Raw genomic sequence first — 13,010 nt, 5'->3', positions numbered from 1 at the left:
TAAAACTATAATACCTGGAGCACCAGAGAAACTAGGATGTTCAAAGCATCATATGATTACATCATTCTTTCCCAGTAAATATGGAAGAGGAACCTAAGATAAAACTAGTTCTATCAAATATTTCCTTTTGGAGAATGAAAAATAAATTAAGTTTATGATTTTACATCAATACAATACTTTGTCAATATTTTTTTAAATATCATTAGGAAACATGTCAAAATTTTTCTCAGAGCTAAATGTCTTAAAGAAAGCAATAAGCATCCTTCTTGGATTCATGAATCAGACAAAAAAACCAGTAATCTTTGTAATATGCAGTTGGTCATGGAATAAATCTACCATTTCTAAAAGAAATGGCTCTACAAACCACATCTTTCTAACATTCAATGGTACAAGATTCATTCTGTGAGACAACCTGAAAACCAAATGTTTATTACTTCATAAGTCCCAGCGAAGTGATGAAATCTGAAGAATCTTTTTGTAAGATCATGAGTTGAAACTAAGCAATCTCACAAGGCAATAACCCATCCATTCCTTTTCACCCAATAACTTATTTTTTTTGAGTTATAAAAAGCTATACCAAAGATAAAATCAATTTCATTGCAGAATGTATTTGTTCTTAAAACTGAAACAGAGCCAATAAATCAGAGTACCATCTGTTTATAAAGTTAAAAAAAAAGTTTCACCTATTGGACTGTCAAAAGTATTAGAGACTGCCTTCTGCAATATAAAACAAAGGAGCAAACTGTGTAAAGTACATTATTATGGGAAACCACTTTCATGAAGGAAATCTATTTTAGCATTCAAAATATCAAATATACAAAATTACTTTTTCTTAGAAAAAATATTTGTCCCTCAATAACAGTAACTACATAAATGCCTTAACAGTAATTATGCAGAATAACATTCTCTCCTTCAGGAAGCAAAGTAAACTTAATGATATACAATGGAGGATGAAATGGGATGATATTAATCATGGATGCTGTTTTTCCTTAGAAATGTTATAATACGGGGCAGCTAGGTGGCGCAGTGAATAGAGCACCGGACCTGGAGTCAGGAGGACCAGAGTTAAAATCTAGCCTCAGACACTTAACACTTACTAGCCATGTGACTTTGGGCAAGTCACTTAACCCCCACTGCCCTCCAAAAAGCAAAATAAAAAATAACAAACAAAAACATTATAATGCTACAACTGACTAACTCACAACATCAATCTTACATCCTTAACATACCTCTCTCTGGGCCAGCTTTTGCTTGTCAGCTTGTTTGACCTTGGGGCTGTTTGCCAACAGGTGGCGGAGCTTCACGTAGCTTTTCCATAGTTTTTGATACCTAAAGAAAGGGAGACAGACACACCACTTGGTCAGCATGTCAGAATTTAAGTACCCATATTAAGATGTCAGAACTGGATGGGATCAAATCCAGCTCAAGAATATGAAGTGACCTGTGCAAGGTCACTGATAATTACTAGTCACTTTGGCAAGCTAAACATTTATTCCAAAAAGGTAGCATTGCTCAAAATGTTTTCTGGAGTTTCTCTTTTGAAATCTCAGTCAGAGCTTGAAACATTCTTCTGAATATCCCACATGGTAGCAAATATTTATCCTTTGTTTTGTTTTCCAAAGTTAAAGTGATCCATAAAATTGCTTAGCCCAATCTGGTTTAAAAAAAGTGATACTGATTTTGATAGGAAAAAAAAATTAAAAAGGAATGATTTTGTGCGTGATGCTTAAACTGGCTCTGTAGGTGGATTCATAGAAGATTTAAAAATATTTTGAGCTATGGCAGTATTAGTGGAATAAAGGTAGCCTAACAAACTGACTACTTTAAAGGGGAAAACACTCATTCGAATGGATAAATTATTTTATGTTCATTACAAAGTCAATATAATTAGTTGATAATCAACACTATCTACTCTAAAAGTATGATAACTTATAAGTCTTAAAGATAGTACTGCAGACCAATTGTACTTATACCCAGATCATATGGCTAGGTTCATTTTCCAAATGAAAATGATGTACAAAAATCTATGATTTTCATGGCAAAAGTAGATTCATGAATAGGTCATTAGGGAGAAGTCAAATATTTATCAAACCTGATCCTAACTGATGAAACTGCCAAAACTTATACTGGGAATCAAAGGAATACATGGTCTTTCTAAATTAAATCAATTGTCACCCATTCAGGGATTCATAAAAATTCAATTCCATTTCACTTTGGAAGAGGAATGTTCAAAAAGATAGTTCTCTGATACTAAGTCTTCATTTCCTTTAGTTAAAGCTGTTCTTCTTGACAAGGGGCCTCTATTATCCACAATTTCTTATGGTGTAGGGGGACTGACACTGAGGGAAGATTGGGCAAAGTACCTTATACTTCAAAACAACAACAAAACTTCTCTGTTCTCCTCTGGCCTGTTATTTGGTTTTCAATTTTTAACCTCCCCAAAACCTTATTCTTTTCTCTTTATGACCAACCACCACATCCTTGCTGTGTTTGATAATTTCTGCCTACCAAATACTGGTGCAGCTATCTTCACAACTAAGTGTCACATGTGCCACGATTGTTAGGACCTGAGAATGTTCTACTTCCTCACAGTGATGTCTATTTTAGCCCAAGCTAATTCTAAGTGTATGGACCTAGGCAGAGGCAAGATCAGCAAAGATTACCAGTTCCCAAGATATTAGTAGAAGCAGCAGGTTTTCTCATACCCAATTACCCACTCTGAACTAAGTATCTCATACATTGAGGACTAAAATTTTAATGAAAAGTTTTAGAAGCAGTTAAGATGTCTCTGTAGTAAATGCCTTATCTAGCTATGTATACCTATCCTTCTCTCCCTCGGTCTGTTTGGGGAAGCAACCAAACATGATACCATAGTAGATCCATTTCATGTTCTCTGCAATCAGTTTGAAATTTAAAAAAAATTATGGACATTTTATGCTACTCTAAAATTTACAAAGCACTTTATATCAGTTCTTTCATTTGAGCCCCTGTAAGGACACAGGTCCTATCCTCATTTTGCAGATGATGAAAATGAGGCTCAGAAATTAACTGATTTGCCCATGAACACACAATAAGGAATGCACAATGTACACCAGAGTTCTTTAAACATAGGTCTTTCTTGCTTCAAATCTATCTTTTATCTATACCCTGCTGCTTCTCTAAAAGAAAGCAAGACATGCAGGAAATGAAAGTGGGTTCATTCTTTTTTTTCCCCTCTAAGTAAGTTAAACAAGTTTTAATGGTCCTTAAGGTCCCCGTTCTCCACCCTAACACCAAAAAATGATCCTCAAGTTATTTTAGTATCATTAATAAGTATTTTAAGAAATCATTATGATTTCATTGCAAGAGCCCTACTAATTTCAATTAAAGTGACAGGTTCTGCAATTTCAAAAATTTTGAGTACTGAGTTAAAAAATTAAAATGCTATACAAAGCTCAATTTCAAACAAAGAAAAAAAACCCTAATACTATATAAACTAATAAAATTAGGATAATAATGTTGATAGAATTCTATAAAAAGAGGACTAAATAAGCCAGGAATTCCAAAGATGTTAGAATAAAACTTCAAACGGCTGAACATATAGAAAACAGACTTATTCTGGTGATGTAACAACACATCAATCAACAAGCATATATTAGGTGCTTACTATGTGCAAAGCACAAGGGATACAAACAAGAAAGACAAAAACGGCCCCTGCCCTCAAGGAGCTTACATTCTAACTGGAGAGACAACATGTAAATACAGAGGTACATACAAGATACATACAGAGTAGATGGAAGGTAACCTTAGAGTGGTAGGCTCTAGCAGCTGTGATGATCGGGAGCAGTCTCCTGCAGAAGGTGGCATTTGAGCTGAGTCTTGAAAGAAGCTAGGGATTCTAAGAGGTAGAGGTGAGGATGGAGAGCATTCCAGGCATGGGGGACAGACAGTGCAAAGGCACAAAACAGGAAATGGTGTGTCATGTGTGAGGAAGAGCAAGAAGAACAGTATAGCTGGGATTGTGGATTGCATGGAGGGGAGTAAAGTGTAACAAGACTGGAAAGATGGGAAGGGGCCAGATTGTGAAGAGCTTTGAATGATAAATAAAAAAATGAAACTGCAAATGTAGAAGTAAGGTCTATTTTAGACAACTTTAAAAAAGGGAGGGGGGAAGGGGCAAGGCATCGATACAAAAGTCTCTCTTCAGTGGAAAATGAAAAGACTAAGACAAACATTGAGAAGGATATCTTACTGAGGGTCTCCTGCATAACTCAACTGGGCAGGGCGTATCCCAAAGTGGACAATAATTGGAAAAGTAATCACATCAGGGTTGAATTGTTCCCGATCCAGCTGATCAATGCGTACTGAGCTAGGTTTCTAGAGAGAAAAATCAAAGCTGATTACTCTGATAAGAAGTCTCACTTATCAATCATGATAGAAGGATGAGGATTGAAAATGAATCAATTTTTGTAGAAATTCCTAAACTTCCTGAAAGGATGATGTTAGTCAAAACTTTATTCACAGAGACTGAACTTTTATTTCTACAAGCAAGTCAATACTATTTGGCATGATGAATGATTTTGTCCTTTTTAGTACTCCACAGAGACAGACATCTTTTAAATGTGAAGGTTTCAAAAGGGCAGCAGTCAGTCATAATTTTTTCTTAACTTCTTTAAAAACTAATAATAAGAAATACATTTCAGAAAACAAGATATGCTGACTTTTCTGTTTTAACTTCACTTTAGGTACTGAGGATATATTTGCAAGTTATGTACATGTGGAAGCATGCTCAAAAAAATTAGCTCTCCCTTAGCTTTCAGGCTCTTTCCCATTCACAAATTTGATGTTACTGTGTGAAAGTCAGCAAGTTAAATTTATATTAAGTTGTAATTACGGTATTTTGTAAAAAGAAGAACTTTTTCCAGAAAAAAAAATTAGATATATTTGTATTTTTACAGAGGATCAATTTTTTTCCTGACATAAAGTACAAATTAACTTTTAAATCATAAGAAAAATCAAAAAGAACTTTTATTTGGACTACTGTTTCCAATTCTCCTATTTTCTTTTACTATAAGATACCGCCCCTACATTTAAAGTTTCTAAAAGCCACATTCCTTCTTTTTACAGAACATTAAAAATTGGGGAATATGGTAATAAAGTATTTTAAGATGTGAAAGTATTTAGACAACCAAAACATACCATGCCAGGATTGTTAACAATCATCCCTTTACATTCTTCTGCATATTTCTGCCACTCAAGTTCTTCCCACTGGAGCATGTTAGCAATTTCCTCTTCAGGCACCAATGCTTTGTTACATCTCAACAAGTAGAGTAGAATCTGATGCATTGATAGCACTTCCTTTCCTCCATCTTGTAAGGGAGAAGGGAAGAAAGAAGGACAAGAAGAATTTTCGTATTAAATAGCACAGAAAAAAAAGCATATCAAAAAGCTTTTTAGAGGCAGTATAAATTTTAAATTGCTCGTTCAGGTGACAAATAGGAGGAAACACATTCATTTAATTAACAAATAGTGTTCACAAATAATCTGATTTACTAAAATGGTAACAACACTATTAACAACTAGAATTTTTTACTTGGTAAACTTTGAATAATAAAAACAAATTTTAAAAGAGCAGCTTAAAGAGCCACATTATACTTCCCAGCTATAGATTATGATATACATGCTTACTGTTCTTTTTATTACTAGTTAAAAACTCTCTGGAATTAGAGCATTTTCTTAAAGAAATGCAAGTCTTTTATGAGACATTTATGGATGTAGTCAATTAGTTATTGTTGTCATAGAATAATTCTTGGTGCTAATTTGCTGTACCTGCCCCAAAGAAAAGAACCAAATGGGTTTGTACTCATACCAGTGTCATCATTCTATGAACTAAACATGGGGGAAAATAAAATACTGAGTTGTACAGAAACATATCACCACGATATGGCTTACTTTATATTACAGAAGGACAAAGCACAATAAAGACAATATACAAGGTACTTCAGAAGAGCCAATTTAATACTTGATGGTCCAAATATGAAAAGATTAATCAGTGTTAGCTCTCAGAGAACATTTTCTCTCAAACTGTGAAAGAGTAAATTTCTTATAGCAGAAAGAAACCCATCCATAAATAAGAAAGGCTATAAGGAAATCTGATCAAAGAACAGTCAACTATTATTTCATCTACACATTTGAAAGTATGCTCAACCTAATGAATTCAGATATACTCTAGAGAAAAGGAGGGTTGTTGTTTCTAGGTATGCTGGATAAATAAATATATTTAAACACACTTCACATTTCAAAGACTCACAGGAAAAGTTACAAAGAACACACACACAAAAGATCAAGACTATTCTTTAAACATCCTTAAATAGGCAGTTCATAACTCTAAGCCTTAAAAGCAACAGATATTTGCGGAATTTAAATCCTCACATGTGAAAGTTTACACAAGAATACTAATTATTTTTTCTTAGTGATGTTAACAACAACAAAAAAAAACCCCAACCAGCCAAACAATAACAACAAAACTGCAAATTTATGTGTTACAACTGGAACTAAAACCAACTGTGACCATATATAATTCTCTCAAAGTATAACCATAAAGTAGTATGTGATCTTTCAAAAGATTAAGCAAGACAGAACTCACATTAACAAGGTATTTCCATGTTAGATATAGGTAAGTGCAAAAGCAAGATCCTATTACACACATATACCCGTCTACCTTTAAAATCTGATTCCCTTCAAAGTGTAAGGTTATATTACACATACTCCAAAGATGGCACCATTGCCCAAAAACATTTCTGAAACTCATCTTTATGCAGTTCAAATTATGCTACATTCTTGTGAATAAGCTCTGTACTGAAGCCAGACACTGTGCTAAGTGCTATAAAAGGAGGCAAGAGTCCCTGACCTTAAGAAGCTCATAATTTAATTGAGAAGACAACAAATACATACAAAAATATAAACAGGATATAAACCAGATAAATAGGAAATAATTAATAGGGGGAAGGTAATTGAATAAAGAGGTCCTGGAAAATGTTTTCTGTAAAGGATGGGATTTTAGTTGGAACTTAAAAGGAAACCGGGGAAGTCAATACGCAGAGCTGAGGAAAGGGAGAATGCCAGGAATGAGGGATAGATAGAGAAAATGCCCAGAGCCAAGAGATGTAGAGTCTTGTTTGAAGAATATCAAAAAGGTGGGTATGACTGGACTGAAAGAGTACATGGACAGGAATAAAGGGGACTAGGTTATAAAGAGCACTGAATACCATGCAGAGGATTTTGTATTTGATGCTGGAGTTGTAAAAGGGAGCCAAGTGGGGAGTGGGTGGCATAGTTGAACCAGTTATTTCAAAAAAGCACTTTACTGGATGAATGGAGGATGGACTGGAGTAGATAGTGAAGCTGGATTGTTAGCAGACTATTTCAATAATCCAGGAAGGAGGTGATGAAGGTTGGTGTCAGTGGTGAGAAGAGAGAAGTGGATATTTTTGAGAAATGGTGCAAAGGACAAGTAATTGTATAGACAGTTTTACAGACAAGTAATTTATAGACAAGCAATACTGAATAAAATGGTTAAACAAGACACAGTCTTTTGCTCAAAAATGAATTATGGCCATAAAGAAATACTAGTTAACACCGGCTCCAGTGTTAAGAAGACCTGGAGATCGAATCCTGGGCTCAGACACTTAGCACCCACCCAGAAACACCTGGCCGTGTAACCTTGAGCAAGTTACTTAACCCCAATTGCTTAGGGGCGGCCAGGTGGCTCAGCGAGTAAGAGCACCGGCTCCAGTGTCAGGATGACCTGGATCAAATCCGGGCTCGGATACTCAGTACCACACCCAGAAATAACTGGCCGTGTAACCTTGAGCAAGTTACTTAACCCCGATTGCTTTTAAAAAACAAAAAAACAAAAAAAACAAGAAATACGTATTATGAAAAAATTTTGAACAATGGCAACATTGATGGAAAAAAAAGATATTCAGCTTCCCAAAGGTGACTGCTTTTGAGGAAAACATCTAAAATATTAAAAAGTCTAGCATATTTGTTATTCAAACTTCTTATCCCAGGGTTCTTTCCTAACAATATTCTTTTTATATACTCTAAAAGTAAAGTCCAAAAGTCTGAGAATTTAGGCACACTACCTCCCTCTCCCTTCCCCACAAACACTAACGCTGATTTCAAGGTGTATCCCTTGAAGGCACTGTCAAAGGGAGTAACCATGTAGAGATAAACCAAGCAGCTGCCACTGAAAGAGCTGTGGTCCAGGGTCTCCTCAATAGCCATAGCAACAAAGTTCTCATCAAATTCCTTGGCAAAAATCAACTTGTTTAACATATTCTCCCCAATGCAAATGACATTCAAGAACATGGATTACCATCTGCTTTATTGTTGATCCCTAAGAACCATGCTGTGCCTGGCTATCTAACTTACAGCTGACACCTCCCAGGTATGTTGTCTTTCCTTCCCTATTTGGACATAAGATCCTTGAAAGTAAGACCCATCTGGGCACATAGAAATGTCTTTCATTCATACATCAATTCATCAAAGAGTCTATATAGGAAAAATTTAAATGGAACAGGATTACATAAAGAAAGGGTTCTGAAGTTATTTCTAAAAAGATGACAGTAAATAATCTATGACCACTATGACAGCTGGGTATGTATAAGACACAGTCCTGTGTCATCCCCTGTGAATGCCGGTCCAAGAAAATAGCATCAATCTCTTTCTCTCTCTTAATCCTCACCCAAGCACCAATAGCCTTCTGTTTTCTCCCTCCCCCAAGCAACTACCCCGAGGACAGAACCAATAATATAATCCCTTTATTCTTTTGTGGCCTTTCCTCCACAAAAAGAACTTAAACTTTTAAGAATAGTTAGAGTTGTAAACGGCATGTGTTCATACTATTGGTTTATTAATTCACTGTCTCAAATGAAAAGGTTGTACATATAATTGATGGTGAGAAACTTAATTAGAAGTAGCTTTAAATAGTGTTTCTTGAGTCTGATAATATTGTTTATTATAAGACAATCATTGCCAGTTTTCCTATCATATATGCATTGGGGGACTTGGCCCTCTAGTTGATTAAATAATCAAAATGATGGTCCACATAAATATACAGCAAGATATCATAAGGATTTTTAGTACCAATCTATAATCTTGGCATCATGGAAAGAACATACAATAAGATAGTAGTTAGGGGATATGATTCATAATCTTAGCTCCCTGACTAAGTTGCTGGCCAAGACACTTCTGTTTTCTGAGCCACAGTTTTCTCACTTGTAAAATAAGTTAGATTTGATAAACCTCTTAAGATCTCTTACAGTTTTGAAATTCTATGATTTTAAGAAATAATGCCTCAAATTATAATGACTATTTATTTAGAAAATAGCTAAATTTGGGAGCAGCTAGGTGGCTCAGTGAATAGAGCACCGGCCCTGGATTCAGGAGTATCTAAGTTCAAATCCGGCCTCAGACACTTAACACACACACACATACACACACAAAACTAGCCCTGTGACCTTGGGCAAGTCACTTAACCCCAATTTCCCTACAAAAAGCAAAAAAAAAAAAACACCCCAAAGAAATGTTCCTTCCTTAAAAAAAAAAGAAAATAGCTAAATTTATCAAACCAAACTTAAGATTCTATATGAACACTATATTTCATTTTAGTTCCTGTTCTTTACATTTGGGCTCTTGTTTTGATAGGGAGGATAATAAATTGGGCTATACATTTTACATTTTGTTCCCAACTAGGCAAAAAAGTGTAAGTGCTCAATAATATAGGACCAAATCCCAGAATTTCTGAGTTGGAAGGAATCTAAGAAGCCATTTAATAATGTAACATGTGGGGGGGGGGGGGCCCGAGCCAAGATGGCGGAGTAGAAGCAGGACTTCCGCACAGCTCCGGCTTCCACTTTCCCCAATCCATGTAAAAAGGGGACTCTAAACAAACTTTGGAGCTGCAGAACCCACAAAATGACACAGAGAAGCTAACCTCCCTCTGAGGACAGCCCTGTAGGCCGGCAGGAATACAGCACAGTGGTCTGGGAGCTGAGCCCAGCCCTATGCCCAGGCTTTAGCCCCAGGGTGGGCCTGAACAGCCGTGGCCAGAGGGAATCCAGATCAGCAGCAGCTGTGGCCCTTTCCAGATTTATCAACACACAGATGCGAAGGACAAAGCGAGGGCACAGCCAGCCAGCGCCATGTGGCAGCTTCATCTCCTGGCCTGCAGAGTGTAGAGGGACGAAGCACCAGTCTGAGGGGTAATCGCTCTTGCTTTAACCTGCTTGGATCTGGATTGCAGTCTAGGGTGGAGGTCCTGGGGTATGTGTCCAGCTTGCCAGAGCGTGTGGAGACCTCAGAGAGGGCACCCATCTAATACCTCCGACAGCTGAGAAAACCCCAGCGTTTGGGACAAAAGCTCCCCTGTCTGGTGGCAGAGTCCTACTGTGGCAAAAAGCACAGGAGTCAAGTGACTGAGGGGGCGACACGACCAGGTAAAGGAAATAAAATAGACAGAAGATCCCAACATTAGACTCCTATTTTGGGGACAAAAAGGAGCAAAGCATGGAACAGGAGGAAGCCAGGGAAGTCAGAACTCCTGCACCAAAAGCTTCAAAAGAAAATAGGAGCTGGTTACAGGCCATTAAGGACCTTAAGAAGCAGATAAGAGGGGGCGGCCAGGTGGCTCAGCGAGTAAGAGCACTGGCCCCAGAGTCGGGATGACCTGGGGTTCAAATCTGGGCTCAGATACTTAGCACCACACCTAGAAATAACTGGCCGTGTAACCTTGAGCAAGTTACTTAACCCCAATTGCTTAAAAAAAAAAAAGAAGCAGATAAGAGAAGTGCAGGAAAAATTGGGAAGAGAAATGAGAACAATGCAAGAAAATTATGAAATGAGAGTCAATAGCCTGACTAAGGAAAACAATACTTTAAAAAACAGACTGACTCAAATGGCAAAAGAGGCTCAAAAAGGCAATGAAGAGAAGAATGCCTTAAAAAGCCAAATTTGCCAGATGGAAAAAGAAGCTCAAAAGCTTAATGAGAATTATTACTTCAGAATTGGATTGGAGCAAATGGGAGCTAATGACTTTATGAGAACTCAAGATGCTGTTAAACAGATCCAAACAAATGAAAGAATAGAAGGCAATGTGAAATATCTCATGGGAAAAACCACTGACCCGGAAAATAGATCCAGGAGAGATCATTTTAAAATTATTGGACTGCCTGAAAGCCATGATCAAAGTAAGAACCTAGAAATCATCCTCCAGGAAGTTCTCAAAGAAAACTGCCCTGATGTTTTAGAACCAGAAGGCAAAACAGAGGTTGAAAGAATCCACCGATCACCTCCTGAAAAAGATCCCAAAAAGAAAACTCCTAGGAATATTATAGCCAGGTTCCAGAATTCCCAGATTAAGGAGAGAATATTACAAGCAGCCAGGAAGAAACAATTCGAATATTGTGGAAACACAATCAGGATAACCCAGGATCTGGCAGCTTCTACACTGAGGGATCGAAGGGCATGATATGATATTCTGGAGGGCAGAGGAGCTGGGATTAAAACCAAAAGTCACCTACCCAGCAAATCTGAGTATCATCTTTCAGGGGAAAATATGGTCATTCAGTGGAATAGAGGACTTTCAAGCATTCTTGCTGAAAAAACCAGAGTTGAACAGAAAGTTTGACATTCAGATACTAGAAGCAAGAGAAGCATGTAATTGGCAAATAAGATATATAGGCACTGGGGCATAGAGATCCACTGGAAAAGTTGTAAGGGGTATGGGAGAAAATATGGAGAGAGCAGATTGGAGCAGGAGATATCCTGTGGGACTGCTATTTTTTGGGGGTGGGTAGGGGAAAAACAGGGAGAAAATTTGTAACTCAAAATCTGGCGGAAATGAATGATGTAAATCAGAAGTTAATAAAGCATTTGAAAAATATAATGTAACATGTGCGTATGCACACACATAAACATACATGTATATGTACACACACACACACACACACATAGGATTATCTCCTCTACAACATCCCTAAGAGTGGTCATCCAGTCCTTCAAGATGAATACTTCCAGCATAGGGAAGACTTCTAGTGTACTATCTACATGAAAACTCACTCTACTTTTAGCCTTTTTTATGTAAGAAAAATGCTTGAGGAAAAATTATACATTTTCCTGTAACTGTCAGAAACATTTTCCTTACTTTAAGCCTAAATCTGCCTCTTTGCAAGTTCTACTTACAGCTATTAGTTCCATCCTTTTGAACCTAGTAAAACAAGTCACACATCTATGTAATAGCCCTTAAAAAATTAAAAACTGCTGTCCTGTTCCAGCTTCCTCCTAAATCAAGTATTCTTAACCCTGGAGTATGTGAATTTTTCTTTAAATATGTCTTCTGATTACTATATTTCAATATGATTGGCTTCCTGCATAATCCTATGTATTGCTTATTACGCATTTAAAACTTTTTTTCTGGGAGGGGTTCTAAGGGTTTCATCAGATTGTAAAATGGATGCATGATACAAAAAAAGGTTAAGAACCTAAATCATCTTCCTATGACAATTTCCAACTCTCCTCATTATTCATTTTTGCCACTAGCCTCTGGACAGGCTCCAATTTGATAGCATCTTTCTTAAGATACAATAGCCACTAAAATTTAGAGGAATAAAAATTAAAACTACCCTGAGGTTGTCCATTTCCAGCTAGCAGAGATGGGAAAAAATGGGAAATATCACTGTTGGAAAAGCTATAGGAAAACAGGAACACTAAATTCACCATTAATGGAATTGAGAAGTGGTACAACAAATTCTGAAAAACAACTTGGATTTCTGCAAGGAAGGATCTAAGTTTTTAAATCCTTTGACCCTGAGACTCTACTTACTATTAGGATTACAAGTCAAGGAATTTAATGATAGGAAGTGAAGATCTATATGTAAGTCAACATTCATGGAAGCATAACAAAAATAAGGAAACAAAATATGTGTTTGACAATTGGGGGGTGGCTGAATAAATTACGGTACATGAAT

General features: G+C 36.7%; 1 protein-coding gene across 6 annotated transcripts in view; it reads right to left on the bottom strand.

The window, feature by feature from the left end:
* Positions 1-13,010, bottom strand: part of DROSHA (drosha ribonuclease III) — a 114,432-nt gene that overhangs the window by 57,620 nt on the left and 43,802 nt on the right. For 5 of the 6 annotated variants that reach the window (XR_011170854.1, XM_069100758.1, XM_069100752.1 and 2 more), the window contains 3 exons: positions 5,179-5,348; positions 4,232-4,356; positions 1,230-1,329 (listed from right to left, as the gene is read on the bottom strand). Coding sequence is in view for 5 of the 6 variants with exons in the window: in XM_069100758.1 (XP_068956859.1) it covers positions 1,230-1,329; positions 4,232-4,356; positions 5,179-5,348 (395 nt within the window). In the remaining variant the exon portion in view is untranslated. The remainder of the gene's footprint in view (positions 1-1,229; positions 1,330-4,231; positions 4,357-5,178; positions 5,349-13,010) is intronic. The other variant, XM_069100756.1, reaches the window with a different exon arrangement.

Source organism: Petaurus breviceps, unplaced genomic scaffold (assembly GCF_028583685.1).
Source record: "Petaurus breviceps papuanus isolate PSGF00001 unplaced genomic scaffold, PetGlider_PUasm1.0 42, whole genome shotgun sequence".
Classification (NCBI taxonomy): domain Eukaryota; kingdom Metazoa; phylum Chordata; class Mammalia; order Diprotodontia; family Petauridae; genus Petaurus; species Petaurus breviceps.
Note: the sequence above shows the minus strand (reverse complement) of the source record. Positions and strands in the feature narration are given on the sequence as shown.